The 21551-nt window shown below is 42.2% G+C and overlaps 1 protein-coding gene across 1 annotated transcript in view; it reads left to right on the forward strand.

The window, feature by feature from the left end:
* The window catches only part of MICU2 (mitochondrial calcium uptake 2), a 143320-nt gene that overhangs the window by 116733 nt on the left and 5036 nt on the right, over window positions 1-21551 (forward strand). The window contains exons 8-9 of the mRNA XM_019447990.2: window positions 7010-7107; window positions 17132-17303. Coding sequence (XP_019303535.1) covers window positions 7010-7107; window positions 17132-17303 — 270 coding nt within the window. The remainder of the gene's footprint in view (window positions 1-7009; window positions 7108-17131; window positions 17304-21551) is intronic.

A 21551-nucleotide genomic window follows, 5' to 3' on the forward strand; every position in this document is an offset into this window, starting at 1 on the left:
CCATCCCATCCCACTGCCTCGAGGAAGCTGGAGAGCACACAAGGGTTCACTGCCCCCCTCCCTAGCTGGGGCGGGCAAGCACAACATCCATGGCATCCTCTCACTCCCTGGATAAAGCTGGGCAGTGGAGACAGTTGCAGCGCTCCCCCACTGGCCGGGGCTGTCATTTTCCCGGCTTAAAGCCAGCATGCGTGCACAGACAAGAAAGTCTCCCACGACATTCCTGAAGTCCACAGGGGTATAGTCAAGACACTTTCCCCTGCTTGTCTGAAGCCAGCAAGCATGCCCTACCCCATACACCTTGCCTAGCTAACACCAGCAGGTGCGTGCCGTCCACACGGGGGCCACCACTCAATCACCTGGCCCTGGTGGCCGAAGTGGCCAACAATCCTGAGCTCCACAGGAACGCTAACACAGTTCTTGGCAGACCACCACCATCAGGGCACTGCATAGACAGCAGACTGAAACACAGCCGTCTTCTGGAAAAAAGGCCTATGTACTTAGCTTGGAGCTTCAGTCTAAGGGACAGGCTTCAGGTTTCCCATGCATATATAGATTAAGGAGGTGCCCCCAGAGACCCTAAGCAGGGGCACACCATCCTTGCACACCCTCTCGGCCTTCCAGGTCTCAACTCTGAGAAAGGAGCTCTTACACTTATCTGGAACCCCAGTTTTTTACAGCTGTCACCCAGGGGGCACCTCTAAATCTCCTGGTCTGGAGGCAGCAGGGACTATGATTGTAGCCCCACAGGACTATATATACTTTTATATTTTAAAACTTTTTTTTTAAATGTTCAATTATTTTTGAGAGAGAGAGAGACAGAGCACAAGTCAGGGAGGGGCAGAGAGAGAGGGAGACACAGAATCCGAAGCAGGCTCCAGGGTCTGAGCTGTCAGCACAGAGCCCAACGGGGGGCTTAAACTCACGAACCGTGAGATCATGACCTGAGCCGAAGTCGGACACTTAACCGACTGAGCCACCGAGGCACCCCTATACTTTTATACGTTAAAAGCTGCTGCCTAAGAGTGTGCTTGCAGTCAACCTGAAACTCGGTGTAAATGAGATTCCTCTCTTGGAACAGGCAGGTCTTGGCACACCCTAACACCGGGGACATATCAAGAACGAATCAGGCGGTTTAGACAATTACAAAGGTTCAAGAGACAGCAAAGAGCAAGGTTGGAAGAGAAATTTCATCACCTACACAGGGCACTACTTAAAGACTGAGAGCTGTTTCACCTAATACATAGAAACACACCGGGAGTCAAGCAAAATGAAGAAACAGAGAAATATGTTCCAAACAGAAGAGTATGACGAAACCTCAGAAAAAGACCTTAATGAGATGGAGAAAAGTAATCTAAAAAAGAATTTAAGGTAATGGACATAAAAATGCTCATAGAACAGGTCCTGGGTGGCTCAGTTAAGTGGCCAACTTCAGCTCAGGTCATGATCTCACGTTTCACAAGTTCAAGCCCCACATCAGGCTCTCTGTGCTGACAGCTCAGAGCCTGGAGCCTGCTTCACATTCTGTATCTCCCTCTCTCTCTGCCCTTCCCCCACTCACACTCTGTCTCTCTCTCAAAAAGTGAGTAAACATTTGGAGGGGAAAAAATGCTCAAAGAACTTAGGGGGAGAATGGATGAACACAGTGCGAGCTTCAACAAAGAGATAGTATAAGAAAGGACCAAGAGGGGTTCAGTGGCAGGCTAGATGAAACAGAACAGATCAGTGACCTAGAAGACTGCAGTAGAACTCACCAAAGCAGAGTAATGAAAAGGAAAGAAGTTTTAAAAAATGAAGTTAACTTGAGGAACCTCTTAGACAACATCAAATAGAGTAACACTTACATTATAAGGTCCCAGGAGAAGAGAGAGGAGAGACCAGGAAAGTATTTGAAGAAATATTGGCTAAAAACTTCCCTCACCAGGAGAAGGAAATAGACATGTAGGTCCAGAAGGCTCAGAGGGTTCCAAATAAGAGGAGTCCAAAGAGATCCACACCAAGACACATTATAATTAAAATGTCAAAAGTTAAAGAGAGAATCTTAAGAGCAGAAAGAGAAAAACAAATTGTCACATACAAGGGAAATCCCATAAGGTTATCAGGAGATTTCTTGGCAGAAACTTTTTGCAGACCAAAAGAGAGTGGCATGGCATATTCAAAGTGGTGAAAGGAAAACATCTTTGAACTAGGAGTGCAGGCACATGTCAAATATTACAAAAGATTGAATCAGTAATCAGAAACCTCCTAAGAAAAGTCCAGGACCAGATGGCTTCATTGGTGAATTCTACCAAACATTCAAAGAACATTTAATGCCTATACTTCTCAAACTCTTCAAAAACATTGAAAAGGAGGGAAGTTCCCAAGCTCATTTTGCAAGGCCAGCATTGCCCTGATACCAAAACCAAAGAAGGACACAGGGAAGGAAGGAAGGAAGGAAGGAAGGAAGGAAGGAAGGAAGGAAGGAAGGAAGGAAGGAAGGAAAATGAAAGAAAATGAAAGTAAATAAAATTACAGGCCAATATGCCTGATGAACATACATGCAGAAATCAACAAAATATTAACAGACCAAAATAACAATACATCAAAAACATCTTACATCGCGATCAAGTGGGATTTATTCCAGGGATGCAAGTATGGTCAGCATCCGCAAATCGATCAAGACGGTATACACATCAGCAAAATGAAGGATAAAAATCATATTATTTTTGTGAATGCACAAAAAAGCATTTGAGAAAATTTAACATCCATTTATGAGAAAAACTCAACAAAATGGATATAAAGGGAATGTACTCCAACATCACAAAGGCCGTAAATGACAGACCCACAACTATCATCATCCTCAATGGTGAAAAGCTAAAAGCTTCTCGTCTAAGATCAGGAACGAGATAAGGATGCCTACTCATGCCACTTTGATTCAACATAGTATTGGAAGTCCTAGCCAGAACAACTAGGAAAGAAAAAAATCAGTGACATCCAAATTGGAAAGGAAAAAGTAAAACTTTCACTATTTGCAGACAACATGATATGGAAAAAGACTCTACAAAAAAAAAAAAAAAAAAAAAAAACCAACTGTCAGAACTAATAAGTGAATTCAATAAAGTTACAAGATACAAAATTAATATACAAAGATCTGTTGCATTTCTATACACTAACAAAATATCAGGAAAATCAAGAAAATAATCCCACTTACAATTGCATTAATAAGAATGAAAAACTTAGGAATAAATTGAACTAAGGAGGTGAAAGACCTATACACTGAAAACCACAAGACACTGATGAAAGAAATTGAAGATGACACAAATAAATGGGAAGATATTTTGTGTCAGGGGTTAGAAAAATCAATGTTGTTAAATGTCCATAAACCCAAAGCAATGTACAAATGCATTGCAATCCCTGTCAAAGTTCCAATGACATTTTTTGCCGGATTGGAATAATTCCATAACTTACGTGGAAGTAACCACAAAAGACCCCAAAGAGCCAAAGCACAGTGTTAAGAAAGAACAACAAAGTCAGAGGTTACTGTGCCTGGTTTCAAATGGGATTATAAAGCTGTAATCATCAAAACCGTGTAGTATTGCCACAAAAATGGACACAGAGGACAATGGAACTATACATGGAGATAACCCACAAATAAACCCACATGTATGTGGTCAGGTAATTTTCAACAAAGGAGGCAAGAAAATACAATGGGGAAGAGGCAGTCAGTCTGTTTAGTAAACAGTGTTGGGAAAATTGGAGAGCTACCACACACAAAATAATGAAACTGGACCACATACAAAAAATTAACTCAAAATGGATTCAAGACTTGCATGTGAGACCTAAAGCCATAAAATGCCCAAGAAGAAAACATAAGCAATAAGCTCCTTGACATCAGTCCTAGTAATTTTTTTTATCTGACTCCAAAGGCAAAGGAAACAAAAGCAAAAATAAACAAACGGGACTACATCGAACCAAAAAGCTTCTGTACAGCAAAGGAAACCCTCAACCAAACAGAGAAGCAACCTATGAATGTCAGAAGATATTTGAGAATCATATATCTGAATAAGGGTTAACGTCCAGAATATATATATAGAAAGAACTCGTATAACTCAATAGGAAAAATAATCCAGTTAAAACATGGACAGAGGATTTGCATAGACATTTTTGTACAGAAGACACACAGATATCCAACAGGCACATGAAAAGATGCTCAACATCCCTTATCACCAACATAATGAGATAGCACCTACACCTGTCAGAATGGCTAGTATCAAAATGACAAGAAATAACAAAATGTTGGCAAGGATTTGGAGAAAAGAGAACCTCGTGCATTGTTGGGATTGTAAATTGGTGCGGCCGCTATGGAAAACCACTTGGAGGTTCCTCAAAATTGAAAATAGAACTACAGTATGATCCAGCAATTCCGCTGCTGAGCATCTGTCCAAAGAAAACAAACACTAATTCAGAAAGGTGTGTGTACCCCTTTTGTTTCATCGCAGCACTATTTTCAAAGCCAAAGTGTGGAAACAACTTAAGTGTCCGTTGAGCGATGAGTGGATAAAGAAAATGTGGCTTATATACCCAGTACTGTTCAGACATAAGAAAATATTGCCATTTGCCACAACATGATGGACCTTGAGGGTATCCTGCTAAGTAGTATAAGTCGGAGCGAGACAAATACTACAGGACTGCGCTTACATATGTAATCTAAAAAACAGGACAGAACCCCAGGAGTCATAGATACAGAGAACAAGTCGGTGGTTGCGGGAGGGGACGGTGTGTTTTGGGGGGAGTGACACAGGATCAAGAAGTACATACTTTGAGACTCTTTATTTTGGCTCGGGTCACGATGTCACGGTTGTGAGACTGAGCCCCACATCAGGCTCCTCGCTGAGGGTGGACTCTCTCTCTCCCTCTCTCTCTCTGCCCCTCCCCTGCTCGTGGGCATGTGTGTGTACTCTCTCTCTCAAAATAAACATTAAAAAAAATAAGATAAAAATGGAGAGGGAGGCAAACCATAAGAGGCTCTTAAGTACATCCAAGTGACTAAAATGAAATAACTGACAACTCCACTGACCACCAGATGCAGGGAAACCGGATCACTCATCCACTGCTGGTGGGAACGTAAAATGATACTGCTGCTCCGATAAAATGGTAACTGCACGCCTGGCCATCCATCCCGAAGAAATAAAAACTATGTTCACACTAACACCTGTCCACAGAGGTGTCGAGCAGCTTTATTTGTCATAGCCCCAGGCTGGAAACAACCCAGCTGTCCTTCAACAGGTGAATGGTTAAACTGGTAATCCATACAGCGGAACACTGTTCTACAAGAAACAAGAGCAGACGATTGATACGGCAACAGCCTGAGGGAATATCCGGAGAATTGGGCTGCACAAAAATGCCAATACCAGAAGGCTACACACTGAGTCCATGTATGTAGCATTTTGAAATGACAAAATTATAGAAAAGGAAGTTGATTAGCGGTTGCCAAAGGTCAAAGAGAGGGTCGGGGCTGGAGAGAAGTCAGTGTGGCCACAAGAGCAGATGAAGGGTCATCGTAGTGAAGAAAATGTTCTGTGTGTTGACTGTATCCACTTATCTGATGATGTTTTGCAAGATGTCATCAGTCACCACCGGAGGAAACTGAGTAAAGGGTACAAGAGATCGTTCTGCATTATTTTGTACCATTGCGTGTGAATCTTCCATTATCTCGAAGTACAAGAAACTTTTAATGTAAATAAGGGGCTTATGGGGACACGCATTTGTTCCTTGTATTATGTGTTATGGACCGCAAGACTGGATGTTCTGTGTCTTTTGCTGATCTGTTCTGTTTCTCGCTGTGGTGCCTGTGCTTAGTTGTCTTCCTGTTTCTTTCGTTCCTGCCCGTGCCCTGCCCAGACCTCATCGCTGCAGTGGAGCACAAATGGAACTCTCTCTGCTACTCTTCCCACCTGATCTGGAACTAATTTATCTTTGTCCTTCTCCGCTGCTGGCATTGCATTTCGGTGCGCTGTTCCATGCACAAAAGGGGTGGAGGCAAGGGGGAGGAGACTCCCCTGGGCAGATGCAGCCCTTGCTGAAGAGCCTGTGTTCTGTTGATCTTCCTGGCCTCCTTAAGGCTCTGAGACACAGCTCACTCCTCCCCGCCGAAGTACATTCAACTCTGTGGGCTTAGGGTTGGTCCCTCTGTAACATAGTCCCCTGAAAGAGTCTGCCCTCGAGACGTCCTTCCCTCTGCGTAAGTCTCCCCAAGCTCTAGAGGAGCTTCTTTTGGAGTTGGCCTTACCTGTCCCCACTACTCTGCTGTCACTAAATTAACGTTTTTAATGAATTTCTAATGTAATAGTCTCAGTGCCACTGCTATTTCTGAGAAGTAGGATTAGAAGGTAGGATTAGGGGACATGGGGACCATACAACACCTGAATCTGGTGTTTCTTTCTCCAACTGCCTCTTTTCAAAATATTTGGTTTAAATCTGTAACCCTTTTTGTTTTGTTGCAGCTGATCATCTTTTTAGCAGTTTTGTTTTGTTGTTGTTGTTTATTTTGTTAGAGATTTGAAGGAGGAAGAATCCATGAATCTGCTTTACTCATTAATCGAATTCTTACCTATTAGTTTTGTAATTATGGAAAGCAGATGCTTTTCAAGTATTTCTAATATTCAGCAAAAACTCAAAGACCTTCTGGCTTTAGTTCTCAGTCCTGCTTCATTAAAAAATGCCTAGAGATCACATTTTGAAATAATTTTTTTCACTATTCTAAGCTTTCTTTTTGGACTGATCTAAGATTTTGTTTCCTGCTGAAGTCCATCTTGAGTGTTTGGAGAGTTTTAACCCTCGTTGTTTTTCTCCTGCTTGAGCAAAGACAATTACAGAATAATATGATGCAAAGTAACAGGATGACCACATCTCATTCTTCCACCCCTATTACGAGAACCTTTTATGGATATTGTCCTAAGAGTTCCAGGCTACAGGGTCCATTTTTGTTCTTGGTTATAATTACTTGGAATTATCGTCTCATTTTTTATAGGAACCAACAGTGAAAGAACCTGAAATTACCACAACCCTTCAGATACATTTCTTTGGAAAAAGAGGAGAAAGAAAACTTCATTATAGAGAATTTCGAAGGTAAATGTAAATATTTATATTCATTTAGGGAAATTTATAGCCAAGAGGTTACAAAACAACTGAAAATACTCCTTTCACAGATCTGCAGACAGTAACACTGAACATCATATGCAGAACTATATAGTATTTATCTCTGAGAACAAAACCTATGAAATATAAACTAAAGTACTCTGCTCAAAAACATCTAACCTATATGAAAAGTAGTATCTATTTTATAGCATACCATAATTTTTTTAAGTCAGTGCTGTCATAGATGTACAGAGTTGTCCGGTAACACAGGTCACTAACGTACTGGTTTGGAGTTGGGGAGTGGGTGATCAGGGAAGGCTTTCTGAAGGAAATGGTGCATAAACTGAACCTTGACAGGTGAGCAGGAAATACCCAGGCAAAAATGGTTTGGCGGGAAAGCGTCTGAGGGAGCGAGAACAGCGTTAGAAAAGACGTAGAGGCATGAAAACGTACGGTTTGTAAAGGGAATTATAAGCAGTCGCATCTAGAGTAGCAAATGGAAGGTGGTGTGGTAAAAGGTGAGAAGAGGAGCTGGAGAAGGGTGTGCTTGCCTGTGGAAGATTTTGTACTCCACGGGATCAAGCCTGAATTGACTCAGCGATGGAAGATCCTGAAGGGTGATGCCTGAAGGATACCTGGTCAGATGTGCCCATCGTTGTGTGCGGTAGCAGAATAAAGGATAGATTTTATGCGAGAGAAGACCATTCAAATATCCCAGACAAGAAATGATGAGAGCCTTGAACCAACGTAGTAACAAGGATTTTGAAGTGGGAGAGTTTTTAAGACATAGTTAGGACATAAGATTGTAGGACCCAGAGGCGCCTGGGTGGCTCAGTTGGTTAAGCATCTGACTCTTGGATTCGGCTCAGGTCACGGTCTCACAGTTCATGAGTTCAAGCCCCACGTCGGGCTCTGAGCCGACATCCCGGAGCCTGCTTGGGGTTCTCTCTCTCTCTGCCCCTCCCCTGCGCACGCTCTCTCTGTCTCTCAAAATAAATAAATAAACTTAAAAAGAAATTTTGTAGGGCCCAGTGATTGAGGAATGAGGAATGCCCAAGTTTCTGAATTCTGTCCAATTATAATGTACCCCATAGCTGAACTCCAGTAAGTCATTTAACCTCTACAATAGTTTTTCTCGACAAACATTTTTTAAAATGTCTTTTCTTATACTTGAAAAATATTACTGTCTCAACACTTCTTAAAATTTCAAAATAAATACCGTGATTTAAAGCCAAGCCAGGCTATTATATCAGCTGTAGTTATTCAGACTAATACACCACTTCCCCTTCACTTTAAGATTCCCTAAACTAGTTAATTTTAAAGATGTTCTGGGAAGCAAATGAAATAGAAGTATTTATAAATAAATTAACTAAGAAATGTAAAAACAGTTAAGAGTATCTATTAAAACAATTAAATATTTACTTTATGTAGATTCCCAAATTGTAATGAGTGGGGAAAGGTTTAACATTAGGTAGGAAGAAGTAAGGGACCTCCAGGAAGGCAGGCTGCAGCTGCGAGGGGGAAACTGGCTGAGGAATTGGCAAAGGCAGCAGAGTTTGGGGAAAAAGAGGTGAAGATAAGAGTATTCTGGACCTGCCCAGTCTAGGCGCCATGCATGAAATCTCACAAACTTTCTGATAAGGTCCCAATAAAAAGTCAGGGACAAAAATCCTCAGCGGCCACTCAGTTGCGACCCCTCTCACTCTTGAGAGCTTTATACTTTCTCTCAATAAACTCTATTGTTTTACTCAAAAAAAAAAAAAAAGGTGTTCTAACTTTAATTTTCTTTAAACAGAATAATTTTATTTAAAATTCTTACTTTAAAAAAAATGTTTATTTATTTTTGGAGACAGAGACAGAGCATGAGTAGTGCAGGGGCAGGGAGAGAGGGAGACACAGAATCGGAAGCAGGCACCAGGCTCTGAGCTGTCAGCACAGAGCCGGACGCGGGGCTCGAACTCACGGACCGCGAGATCATGACCTGAGCCCAAGTCAGATGCTTAATTGACTGAGCCACCCAGGCGCCCCCAAAAAAATTGTTTCAAAGAGATGTTTGTCCTTGGTGTCGGCCACCTTCTTCCAGCTTCTCTGATAAAGGGATATTGTTTTAGAAGGTACAGCTTATTAGTTTCAAGGAAAGGCAAGGAAGGTGCCACCAAGTTATAGCTTTGGGGCTACTTAAAACTTTTGCCTGTAGACGTTAGCTTCTCATTTAGAGAAACAGTATCGACTGTGAAAAAAACATATTTGTGATTTAGACAGACCTGGGTTCAGATGTGGAACTTCATCATTTACTAAGTGGGATTTGATGAACAAGCATTTTAAGCAGAGGCTCCATTCTCTGTTCCTTCATTTGTGAAGTGATGATGATAAATATCTACTTAATAAGGTTATATATGTATATGTTAATTTATTGTGTGATTATCCATTATTCATTATCATATGTTATTGTATCCTATAGTGCATCATATCATATAATTATTATATTATTCATATAATGAATGTTGATTAATATATAATGATTAATATGTCGACTTACTCTATACAAGGGTCGGGCTCTAAGTAGGCACTCGTAATAGGATGTAAACACCGATGTCGGAAGGGGGTAAGAGAAACGAGCAGAAGAAGAACAGTGGCGGTGTCATGAAATATGGAGCCGCTACTGAGGCTCGCACACGAAGTCCAAACCGTGAGATTCCAGGCACTTGCTAAGAACACACCGCACATGTGGCCGCGCTTTCTGGCAGGCACCATGAAGGGGGTACACGTCAGTTACCCAACTCACCGTGTGCCTGAGTTGGAAGCTCACTGGTTCGGCATGAGGGGTTGGGGGGGGGCGGAGACGTTCGGTGCTCATCACGAGGTCAGAAAGAAATCTTCCGAAGGGGCTTTATAAAAAGGACGCTGCGTAACATAAAGAATCGTACTCTTAACAATTATAGTAAGACCAGCGATAAATTCCACGGGCTTTTTTTTTTTTTTTTTTTTACAGCATCCTGTCAGTAGAGAACAACTAAAGTCACAGTTTTAAGCAAGGAGGCATACTTCACTTCAGCTTCTAAAATTCAGCTGCTTTTTCTTTAAAACCGCTTGAAGCTTTACTAAGCAAGTACAAGTACTAACAATTAAATGCCACAGTCTGAGAAGTTGGTAGCAACATAAAAGGGAGAGAACACGGGACATGAGGTCCAAATGGCTGTAAATCCTGGGTGTGCGATTTATTTAGCTGTATGGTCTTGGGAAAATCATGTACCTTTTTCTAGTCTTTGTAAAAAGATACACGGCAATATTTGTCCTGCCCACTTTAAAGAGTTGTGAGTAAATTTAGGGGCACCCGCGTGGCTCCGTCGCTTACGTGTCCGACCCTTGATTTTGGCTCAGGTCGTGATCTCCCGGTTCGTGAATTCAAGCCCCACGTTGGGCTCTGCACTGTGAGCACGTAGCCTGCTTGGGATTCTCTCTCTCCCCTCTCTCTGCCCCTCCCCTGCTCACTTGCTCCTCTCAAAAATAAATAAACTTTAAAATAATATATTTTTAAAAAGTAAATTTAAAAATTACAAATTATAATTTTAAAATAATCTAATAAAGGAAAAGAGCAAATCTCTAATTCATGCAAATATCCTCCTTCCTAATCATTTTTCTTTCTACTCTCATTTACATTAATATACTATCCCCCAACATGAAAAGTCTGAGGTTGATCTGAGAATTAAATGAGATAATATAGGTTAAAGTATACACAACATAACACACAGTAAGCATTCAGACTACGTGCCAAACTCACGTCACCTTAGTTTTAGAGTTTCTAGTGAGTTTGTTTCCCAGCTCCCAGATCTGTCTCCTTACGGAAGTCTTTTCCTCTGGCTTCTTCCTCTGTTTGCATTTCCCCAGCTCTCTTGGCCAAGAGACTTCTTCCACTAAGAGTTTCCTCAGTCTCTTTTCCCAAAGGCTCCTTGATCCAACATCTAAAGAAAAAAATCAAAACTAAAAGTATATTCTCATCTTTTCCCCCAAGGACTGACTGCTTTAAAATTCAGAGAGAAGGATTTTTCAAGTTAGAACAGAAAGCTGGATACTACTTGTATTTTTCATCAGAGATGACAAAGCTATTTCCTACTTTATTATCAATTTTTGTATTTGAAAATTCAGTAGTGTCACTTTAAGACAAAATATTGAGAACTTGTATCAGTTTTATGAAGGATCCCTAGTCCTTATAAAATCTGCTGAAAATGCTCTAGTAATATAATTAAACTTATGAACAAATACAAAATTAAAAAGCAAGAATTAATATATATAAAGTGTCAAGAAAAGGCAAGGCTAAAAACACATTTATTTTGCGATCTTAGGAACTGCATCAGGAGACAGACATTAAGGCAACAACCCAGATCATGGTTCAAAGAGACAAAGGAGCTCAGATTTGTAAAGGCAAAGGAAGGGGGCACCTGGGTGGCTCAGTCGGTTGAGCGACCGGCTTCGACTCAGGTCATGATCTCGCAGTCCGTGAGTTTGAGCCCCACGTCGGGCTCTGTGCTGACAGCTCAGAGCCTGGAGCCTGTTTCGGATTCTGTGTCTCCCTCTCTCTGACCCTCCCCCGTTCATGCTCTGTCTCTCTCTGTCTCAAAAATAAATAAAATGTTAAAAAAAAAAAATTTAAAGGCAAAGGAGGAATTTTAGGCACATTACATAAGTTGGGGGGTTTTTTGTTTGTTTCTTAGGTCGGTTCTGGCCGGCTTAGGGTAACACTGTCCCGTACGCGATTCGTTGCCAAGATCAGTGCTGGGCAGAAAGTCCGTTTTCGTCCATTCTCGCATTTGACACACACTCGTCTAGAATGCTTGCAGTTTGGCAACAAGCCAAGGTTAGCATTCTTCCAAGAACTGAGCTGGGAAATACTCATAGGCCCTACCTCTTCACTGTCCTCCCCACTCCATTTGAAGTGACTTTCTTCCTCAGTGCTTACTCTGTTCTATTGTTCTTTTATCAATAGGAAAAGGTAGGTCAAATTGAACCAGTCAATATTCCAGATTTTGTTTCATGCATTATTAATTTAAATTCTAGAATTCGTTATAAGTTTAAATACTTCACACAAGAGAATTTAGAAGTTTCTGGAACAAAAACATTTCTTAGTAAATGTAGACTTGACACTAAGGAAAAAGCAATTATTTGAAAATCTGTTTTACATCCTGTAAAACAGTAATTTTGTTTAAATCTCCAGGTCAATTTTTACTTTACAAAATATTGATGTTTCTATCTAACTGTTGGCCCTAAATTCTTATTATACCTGATAATATGCAGAAATCCTGTACTAGACAGGCTCATTGTGTGATACAGCCAAAACACAGGGAATTTAAGTTAGAAAAACGTCATCAGAAATGTGTTAAGTTATTGCCATTCCACAGAAGAATTTAACTGATGTACTGTAGACAGACTACTGCTGTGTTCAGATAGTTCATGTTTTTAATTTCTCAGGAAGAGTCCAAAGTTGCATAATGTCGGTAGGAATTGTCAACCAGTGTTATCCGAACCCAATGATTACTAAGTAGGTAAAGTCGCATGTCTGAATGCAGGAGACATGGCACATTCAGAAACGAGACGTTCACCGTGGCTGAAGCAGAAGTAAGAGCGGAAGCTGGGAAGATCAGCAGAGGCACAGCGGTGAAGGCTTTCGTGCCTTGTGGAGAAGGGCCGAGAGTCACCAAAGACCTTGAAGCGGGGTGGGGGGAGGCGGTCATCGCATCGCATCCGGCAGATTGGCCAGGGAAATCCAGCAGAGGGCAAGGAGATCCGTCGGAAGCCGTTGCATCAACAGAGCAGAAAGGGCGGTGATCAGACCGAGGTGGTGGCGGCGGGAACAGAAATGAGTGGAGCATCCAAGGGATTATTTAGGAGAAGGGAGTCAACAATAGTGGTGACTGACGGGATGAGGAGTGAGGAGCAAGTCCAGGCCACCGCCTGCTGTGTGTGTGGAGCCGGTGAACAATGTGATACCTGTTCACTGAGACACAACCCGAGTAGGAACAAGCTCAGCAAGGAAGGTGATGCATGCAGGGTAGACATGCTCAGGGGGAGCAGAAGGCAGATTGCAGTGGGGCGAGGAGGGGGGGAGGGGTAAGAGTGACCACAGCACAGGAAGTGGGGGGCAGGAGGTGAGGAGGGGGAAGGGGTAAGAGTGACCATAGCAAAGGAAGGGGGGCAGGAGCAGGAGGGGAATGAAGAGGTTTCCACACGTGTTTGAACGATGATGTAAAGAGGGAAGGACTGAATGCAGGAGTGAATGGGAGTCAGCAGGGCAGCAAGGCCTCTGAGGAGGAAGAAAATAGAGGTGGAATTCAGAGTGCAGGTAGATAAATCAGCCGTCAGTGGGAAAGGGACTCCTCCTGCCACTGGGACAGAAAGGAGACGGGGATGAGTGTTGTTACATCCCTGGGGTGACAGCCAGAAAATGAGAGAGCGTCCTAAGCAGTGACCTCTGGTTGCTCTGGGAACTGGGGGCAAGCCGTGTGCTGAAGACAAGCAGCCATGGGATCGATTTGTCGAGAACGAACGCAAGTTGAAACGGCCACTGTGTGAAAGAACGGAAGAGAGCCCCCTGGCCTAGCGGAAGGGTGTTGGCAGCGTCGAGGACCCAGTCACGGCTGCGGACCGTCCGTTTATGCCGGTAGCACTAGGCGCAGTTTCTGAGGGATTTTCTTCAAGGTGCCCCCGAAGAAGGCCTTCGACGGCCCGAGGAAGCCGAGGACGTGGAGTCTGGGCTTGATGAAAAGGATGAAAAGGGAGGTGGTTACCTGCAGCCTCGGTGCCGTCACCGCGGCTGACTGCTGAGTACTTCCACGCGCCTGGCCCTTGTCTGGGTATTTCACATATATTATTCCCCCGGTCCTTGGAAAGCGAGGCAGGAGTCGGATGAGATTCATAAGGGACTCCGTCCAGGGTTATATGTCTTAGAAATTGAAGACATGAGGTCCAGACCCAGGTTTCTCTTTAAAGGCTTCAATAGCCACAAAGTTCCTAAAAGGAGTAGTCCCACAGTTCCCTGGTAGGTGGTTGGGTGCGTTGAATGGGATTTCAAGGAGCTGGCGCCAGACCAGGTGACCGAAGGGACAGAGCCAAATTAAGTAGACACGACCACATGTCGAGGGAAACGGATCAGTTAACGAGGGAGCGTGTGGATAAATCTGTGATCTGTTGGGGCGCCTGGGCGGCCCCGTCGGTTGAGCGTCCGACTTCGGCTCAGGTCGTGATCTCACAGCTCGTGGGTTTGAGCCCCGCGTCGGGCTCCGTGCCGACGGCTCGGAGCCTGGAGCCCGCTTCGGATTCTGTGTCTCTTTCTCTCCCTCTGCCTCTACCTCGCTCATATTCTATCTCTCTCAAAAACAAATAAACACTTAAAATTAAAAAAAAAAAAAGACATGTTATTGCCTGAATCCCCGAATAGCGCTTTCATACATTCAAAGCTGTCTGTAAGCAGTGTTGTGCTAATAAATACACGTGACAGTCTGCTCTCGGGAAGAACAGCCTGATTTGTAGCATTTGGTCATAAGTAACGTCAGTACTCTACCAGGCCAATTTCAAGCTGCCATACGTGAAATACAGGCGGGAAAACGTGTGTAGACAATTCTCAGAGCTGGCGTGAGCCAGCTCCAGCACCCCATGACCTAAAGAATTTTTAAAAATTTTTTAATGTTTGATTTTTGAGAGAGAGAGAACGCACGAGGGAGAGAGAGAGAGAGAGAGAGAGAGACAGTGGGGGAGGGGCAGAGAGGGAGGGAGACGCAGAATCCGAAGCAGGCTCCAGGCTCCGAGATGTCAGCACAGAGCCCCACGCGGGGCTCGAACTCACGGACCGCGAGATCGTGACCTGAGCCGAAGTCGGACTCTCAACCGACTGAGCCACCCACCCATGACCTAAAAAATTTTTTTAAAAATCAGGTAAGAAAAAGATTTTTTTCCCAATGTTCCCACTTAATCCACTAATTTATAAACTGTTTAACTTGTTCAGAATTTATCTGGAGACTTTATACGGTATGAATTCTTCAATTCATGTATTTATGTCCAGTATCATGTTCCATAGTTTCCAGTCATAACAAGATCGATAATTTTAGAGTTAGGAAAGATGGCATCCTAACATATACTTTTGTTCTTCAAAAGTAACGCAATGAGTGAGGTGCCCGGCTGGCTCAGTCAGTGGAGAACGCAACTCTTGATCTCAGGGTTGTTCGAGCCCCACACTGAGTGTAGGGATGACTTAAAAATAAAATCTTCAAAAAACTAAAACAAAACAAGTGTAATTAGTAAGATGAAAGTAGCTGAAGCCAAACAATGTGTAGTTTAACAGCAGTTAAATTTTTTAACGATCCTAATAAGTTGAATGTCATCACAATATACAGTATAATAAAACTCGGTAAAACAGAGAACAAGGTATATCAGTAAAAGGTTTTGTTGATGTTTTAGCCCCAACTGGAAATGCTTCAAGTGGTAGATAAAATTCTGCCTTGACCCGGAAAAACATGGCATTGATAAATCTGTGTCTCCAGTACATTCAGAAACTGTTGCAGGTAACAGACTCTTACCCATCACACAGATAGAAGCCCAACATCAAACTCCCCCATGCTTTTCAGGTTTATGGGATAAGCGTAGAACCGAAAGCAAGTCGTTTAACAGTGACTGTTTTTCTCCCATTGAACTGGAATAGACCTGTTTTTTACCCCATGTATAATTCCATTAAATTGTGGCATGAGGGTACATTTCTTTTAACATGTAAAAAGGTGAATAAAGCAATCTTCAACGTATTAAAACACATGGAGATTATACTTTTCACATGACTTAGTTTATAAATAAATGAAGTGCAGTGGTTTTGAGTTCTTGTTCAAAGACAGTATTTTTTTAATCTGATATCCTTTCAACTTGTACTTTTCTAGGGAGCTGTTGATGAGAGTTTGCTCAAAGTGCCATGTTTTTATTTTAAAAAGAATGTTGAGTCATATATGCACATGTTATTGTCCAAATGATTATAAATATTTTCAAGTAAATCTAAGCTTTTGATGTAAAGCCATTGATTACTTGATCAACTTTGGTATCCAAAAATATTAGGAACCATTAATTATGATTAACATTCTTTTTTTTTTTTTTAACATTTATTTATTATTGAGAGACAGAGCATGAGCAGGAGAGGGGCAGAGAGGGAGAGACACAGAATCCAAAGCAGGCTCCAGGCTCTGAGCTGTCAGGACAGAGCCCGACACGGCGCTTGAACTCATGAACTCCAAGATCATGACCTGAGCCGAAGTCGGACACCCAACTGACTGAGCCACCCAGGCGCCCCTAATTATGATTAACATTCTAAAGGCAGTAACCCAAGTGAATTTTAAGTTTCTCTGATCTTGATAATTTTTCTGCATTGGAAAAAAAACTGTTACAGATGCATCAGAGCAACGTTTTACCTAATTTTTATAAATCTCTATCAGAAGTAGGTTACCAAGTATAAGTTGCACAAACAAATTGAGTATAGAGTGTGACAAATTGGAGCAAGTATTAAGCAGCTTCTCTGGGGGCACCTGGGTGGCTCAGTCGGTTAAGCGTCCGACTTCCGCTCAGGTCATGATCTCACAGTACGTGAGTTCGAGCCCCGCGTCCGGCTGTCCGCTGCCCGTGCAGATGCTGCTTCGGATCCTTCTGTCTCCCTGTCTCCCTGCCTCTTCTCCACTCATGCTCTCTCTCTTTCAAAAATAAACATTAAAAAAAAAAAAAAAAAAAGAGTTCCTGGAAATGAAGAGGAAAGCTCTTGAGAAAGACAGTGGTACATGCCAAAAGTTAGAACAAATAAATTTTTTTTTAAATCAGCTTCTCTTCATCTTCTCCTCCCCACACCCCTTTCACCACACTAATGCTTTGTTTGACTCAGCATGTCAAGAGGCCAGCCGCTCCGTGGGTACCGCCGAAGGTGCCTCGCGGGCCTACTGACAATATTAAAATCGAATGCCACTAGTTCCTGACATCAATTTTATATTTTAACATTTAGATTTATGGAGAATTTACAAACAGAGGTCCAAGAAATGGAATTCCTTCAGTTTTCTAAAGGCTTGAGTTTCATGAGAAAAGAAGACTTTGCAGAATGGCTACTTTTTTTCACTAACACTGAAAATAAAGACATCTATTGGAAAAATGTAAGAGAGAAGTTGTCAGCAGGAGAGGTTCGTATGCCTTTTTATTATGCTTTTGGTAAAGATGAAATCATGTTCAAAACATTTATATAATTAAATAAAGTAGCTTTCAAAGTAACCCAAACCATGTTACTCTCTTATTTGAGTGTAAAATCAAGGTGAGAAACGGTGTTTACGTTTTCTTATGAATGAATTACTGCCCAGATGGAATCAGTGTTCCAAACAGGAGTTTTGCATTTCCGGCAAAGTCAGTAATAACAGCGTCCACTGTCACCACTGTTGTTCTGGAAGTCCCAGCCAGTGCAAACTAACAGAGTCAAAGAGTATGAACATTTGCAAGGGGGGACAGTCGGCTGTGTGTGCATAGATGTGATTCTATGCCTGCAGAACCCAAGAGAGTCGCACTGAAAAGCGATTAGAAACAGCCAAAATTCAGTGAAGTGCCTGTTACACTGCTAGGATGTTAGCGGTAGCTGCCCCGTGTGCAAATTACAGGTTAGAAAAGGTAACGGCAGGGGCACCTGGTGGCTCAGTCGATTAATCCCGATGTCAGCTCAGGTCATGATCTCACTTGTTCGTGAGATCGAGCCCCACATTGGGCTCTGCACTGACAGCGTGGAGCCTGCTTGGGATCCTCTCCCTCTCCCTCCCTCCCTCTCCCTCTCTCTCTCTGCCCCTCCCACATTCTCCCTCTCTCACTCTCAAAATAAGTAAGTAAACATTAAAAAAAAAAGAAAGAAAGAAAATGTAATGGCGTGTGTATATACACACTTTCTTTTTTTAATGTTTACATGTGTATATGTTTATATATATGTGTATTAAGTAATGATTGCCAAACTGTTAATGATTAATATACTGTTGTAAGATTTGAAGTGATTTTTTACTTTATATATTGCTTTTACTTTATTGTTCCAAAACATAGTATTGGAGTGGGCATGTTTTTATATAATTTTTTCATTTTTTTTTTAATGTTTATGGATTTTTGAGAGAGACAGAGAGTAAGCAGGGGAGGGGCAGAGAGAGAGGGAGACGCAGAATCCCAAGCAGGCTCCGGGCTCTGAGCTGTCAGCACGGAGCCCGACGCGGGGCTCGAACTCACGGACCGTGAGATCGTGAGCTGTGCTAAAGTGGGAGGCTTAACCGACTGAGCCACCCAGGCGCCCCTATATAATTTTTGAAAGCTATTTCTATAGTGAGGGAAAAGATCATAAAATATAATTAAGATCTCATTTGCAATTGAAATAGAAACACATAAAATTAAGAATGAATTTAACAAGAAATACATGAAAATGAAACTTTAAAGTCTTGATAGATATAAAAGAAAACTTGCCTACTTATAGCGCTATCTCCTATTGCTGAACGGGAAGTCTTAGTATTACAGACGTAGCAGTTGTCCCTTAGAGTCGTCTGTAAACGTGACGCTTATACGGGAACAGCCTGGGTCTGCTGCAGTTCTGAAACTGCCGCGCCGTCCCCGTGGCCAACGTAAGGAAGATCTCTTTCTCAGTCGTGCCACATTCCACTGCGGGCTGCCAGGCGCCTCTGCCTACTCAGTCGCTCGGGGACCCAGACTCTTCAAGCTCTGCCATCTTGGAGCTTTACCGTCTGGGAAAAACATCATCTTCAGAGGCCGCGGCGGGAAAAGAAAGGAGTGAGTACATTCCAGCAATTAAGCGTGTTGGCCTAGAAACATCACACTTGGCTACCGGCCAGACTGATCACGTGACCCCACGTAGCTGCAAAGAAGCAGAAAGGCGTAATCTTTCCTACGTGCGGGAACCAAAAAGTATCGGTGGGCAGTAATGGGTTTCGATAAAAATGTCATCAGATTGTCATGAGTGAACTAGACAGGCCGTAAAAGTTTCTATGAAAAGAATGCTGCAGGGACGAGATATCCAGGAAATCTCTGTAACTTCTCCCATTTCGCTATGAACCTGAAATGGCTTTTAAAAAACTAAGCCTTTGGGGCGCCTGGGTGGCTCAGTATGTTAAGTGTCCGACTTCAGCTCGGGTCATGATCTTGCCGTTCTGAGTTCAAGCCCCGCATCGGGCTCTGTGCTGACAGCTCAACCTACTCAGAATTCTGTGTCTCTCGCTCTCTCTGCCCTTCCCCCACTCACACCCTGCCTCTCTCTCTCTCTCAAAGATGAATAAATGTTTTTAAATGTCTAAATAATAAAAATTTAAAAAACAAAATAAAAAATTAAGTCTTTAAAAAAAGAATATTGAGATATTAAAATATATTACCAAATATTGATAACTAGAACAGCCTGTTACAATGAATTTGACAGACCTATCAACTGAACAGAATATAAAGTCCAAAACTGGACCCAAATACACATGGAAATCTAGTATATGTGAATTCATATTGTAAATTAGCTGGGTAAAAGAGGAATTATTAATAAATGGCATTAGGTTAATTGACTGGCCATCTGAGGGAGACATGAACGTAAATCTCTGCCTCACTCCTTACTCTAAAATTCCAGATAGATCTAAGAATTAAATGTTACAGGGGGAAATGAAACTGAGTATGTAGAGAAGGAAACTTGGAAACAATCATCTCAGAGTAGGGTATGCATATTTCTCTAGGCAAAACTCAGAAGCTTTCAAGGAAAAGTTGATGAAATTGCTGTCTAAAAGTTAAAAATTCTGTTGCTTTCCCCTCATCCCCCTCAAAACTGGGATCAAAGTCAAAAGAAAAAAAATTAACAAATTGGGGGGAGGGAAGAAATATTGGCATCATATGTAATGGGCCCATTTCTTTAATTTATCATGAGATCTTTAAAAATCAAGAATTTTGAAAGGTCTTAAATTTTGCCCTATTTAATGTATAAAGGGATCCTAAAAACCAATGTGTTAATAAATGTAAAGTATCTGAGATTTTATCTATTTGGAAGTTAGCCTGTACCATTTCATGGATGCTGACCGAAGATACAAGACTATCGGGTCAGAGACAAAGAACATTATCATTCATAGCATAGCAACAGCATGAGCATCATGTTTGTGTCAGTCCTCCCTCGCCTCCCAAGTCCCATGGGGACCATGCTGAGTACCCTGTGGATGCTGCCCACACACATAGCCAAGAAAGCTCATCTTCAGGACTCTGAATCTTTTATAATGGGCAGTAAGCAAAACTGTGCTCTACTTTTCCAAAGCAGACATCGTCAATATTCTAGGCTGTTCGCTATACAAATGCCCTTAGAAAGATAGTCTGGAATAATAAAGTAGTTGGAGCTTCTCATTGAAAGATGTGCAGAAACGTGAGAGACCCATGGAGACTTGTCTCTCAGCAGTAAGCCACATAACAGCTCATTAAAAATCTAGGCAGAGGGGCGCCTGGGTGGCGCAGTCGGTTAAGCGTCCGACTTCAGCCAGGTCACGATCTCACGGTCCATGAGTTCGAGCCCCGCGTCAGGCTCTGGGCTGATGGCTCGGAGCCTGGAGCCTGTTTCCGATTCTGTGTCTCCCTCTCTCTCTGCCCCTCCCCCGTTCATGCTATGTCTCTCTCTGTCCCAAAAATAAAAAAAAAAAAAAAAAAAAAAAAAAAAATCTAGGCAGAGGACATAAAAAAGACACAAGAATAGAACTCCACAAATCACCAATAAGAACAGAAGAGAAAAGTGTTTAAACTTCATTCACAGTTAAAGACCTACAGATTCAAACATTGATGGCATGCTATTTTTCACCTATCAGTAAAGGAAAAATCAGAAGGTTGCACCGAGGGGCGGCTTTGAGATTACGATACAGAGGAATGGCCACTCTTCTGCTAATAAGATGTATTCTTAAGAGTACAAAGCAAAGTGTAGAAATGTGTGAAGAGGACACTCCCACTGTGTAAAACAGGGGTGTGTGTATGCTCTTTTATACGAGTAGAATATTTCTGGAAGCATACGCAAAGAATTGGTACCAGTGCTTTACCTCTGGGAAAGGGAACTGGAGGTCAAAGGAGGGAAAAAGACTTTTTGTTTTTTATCCATTCTAGAATTTGTTTTTTTACCATGTGTATATGTTACCTCTTCAAAGACTTAACTAAATTTTAAAAGTAAAAATTCCATGAATTTACCAAGGCTGCGGGCAGTGAAACTTGAATAAGACCACCACCTATATGCAGAGGACATGATCCTGAAGGTGCCTACAAAAGAAAGCTTTATATATATATATATAAATATATATATATATATATTCAGAGAGAGCGAGTGTGAGCAGGGGAGCGGGCAGAGGGAGAGAGAGAGGGAATCTCAAGCAGGCTCCCTGCTCAGCACGGAGCCTCACGTAGGG

Source organism: Panthera pardus, unplaced genomic scaffold, assembly GCF_024362965.1.
Source record: "Panthera pardus isolate Hobbes unplaced genomic scaffold, ASM2436296v1 HiC_scaffold_1, whole genome shotgun sequence".
NCBI lineage: Eukaryota > Metazoa > Chordata > Mammalia > Carnivora > Felidae > Panthera > Panthera pardus.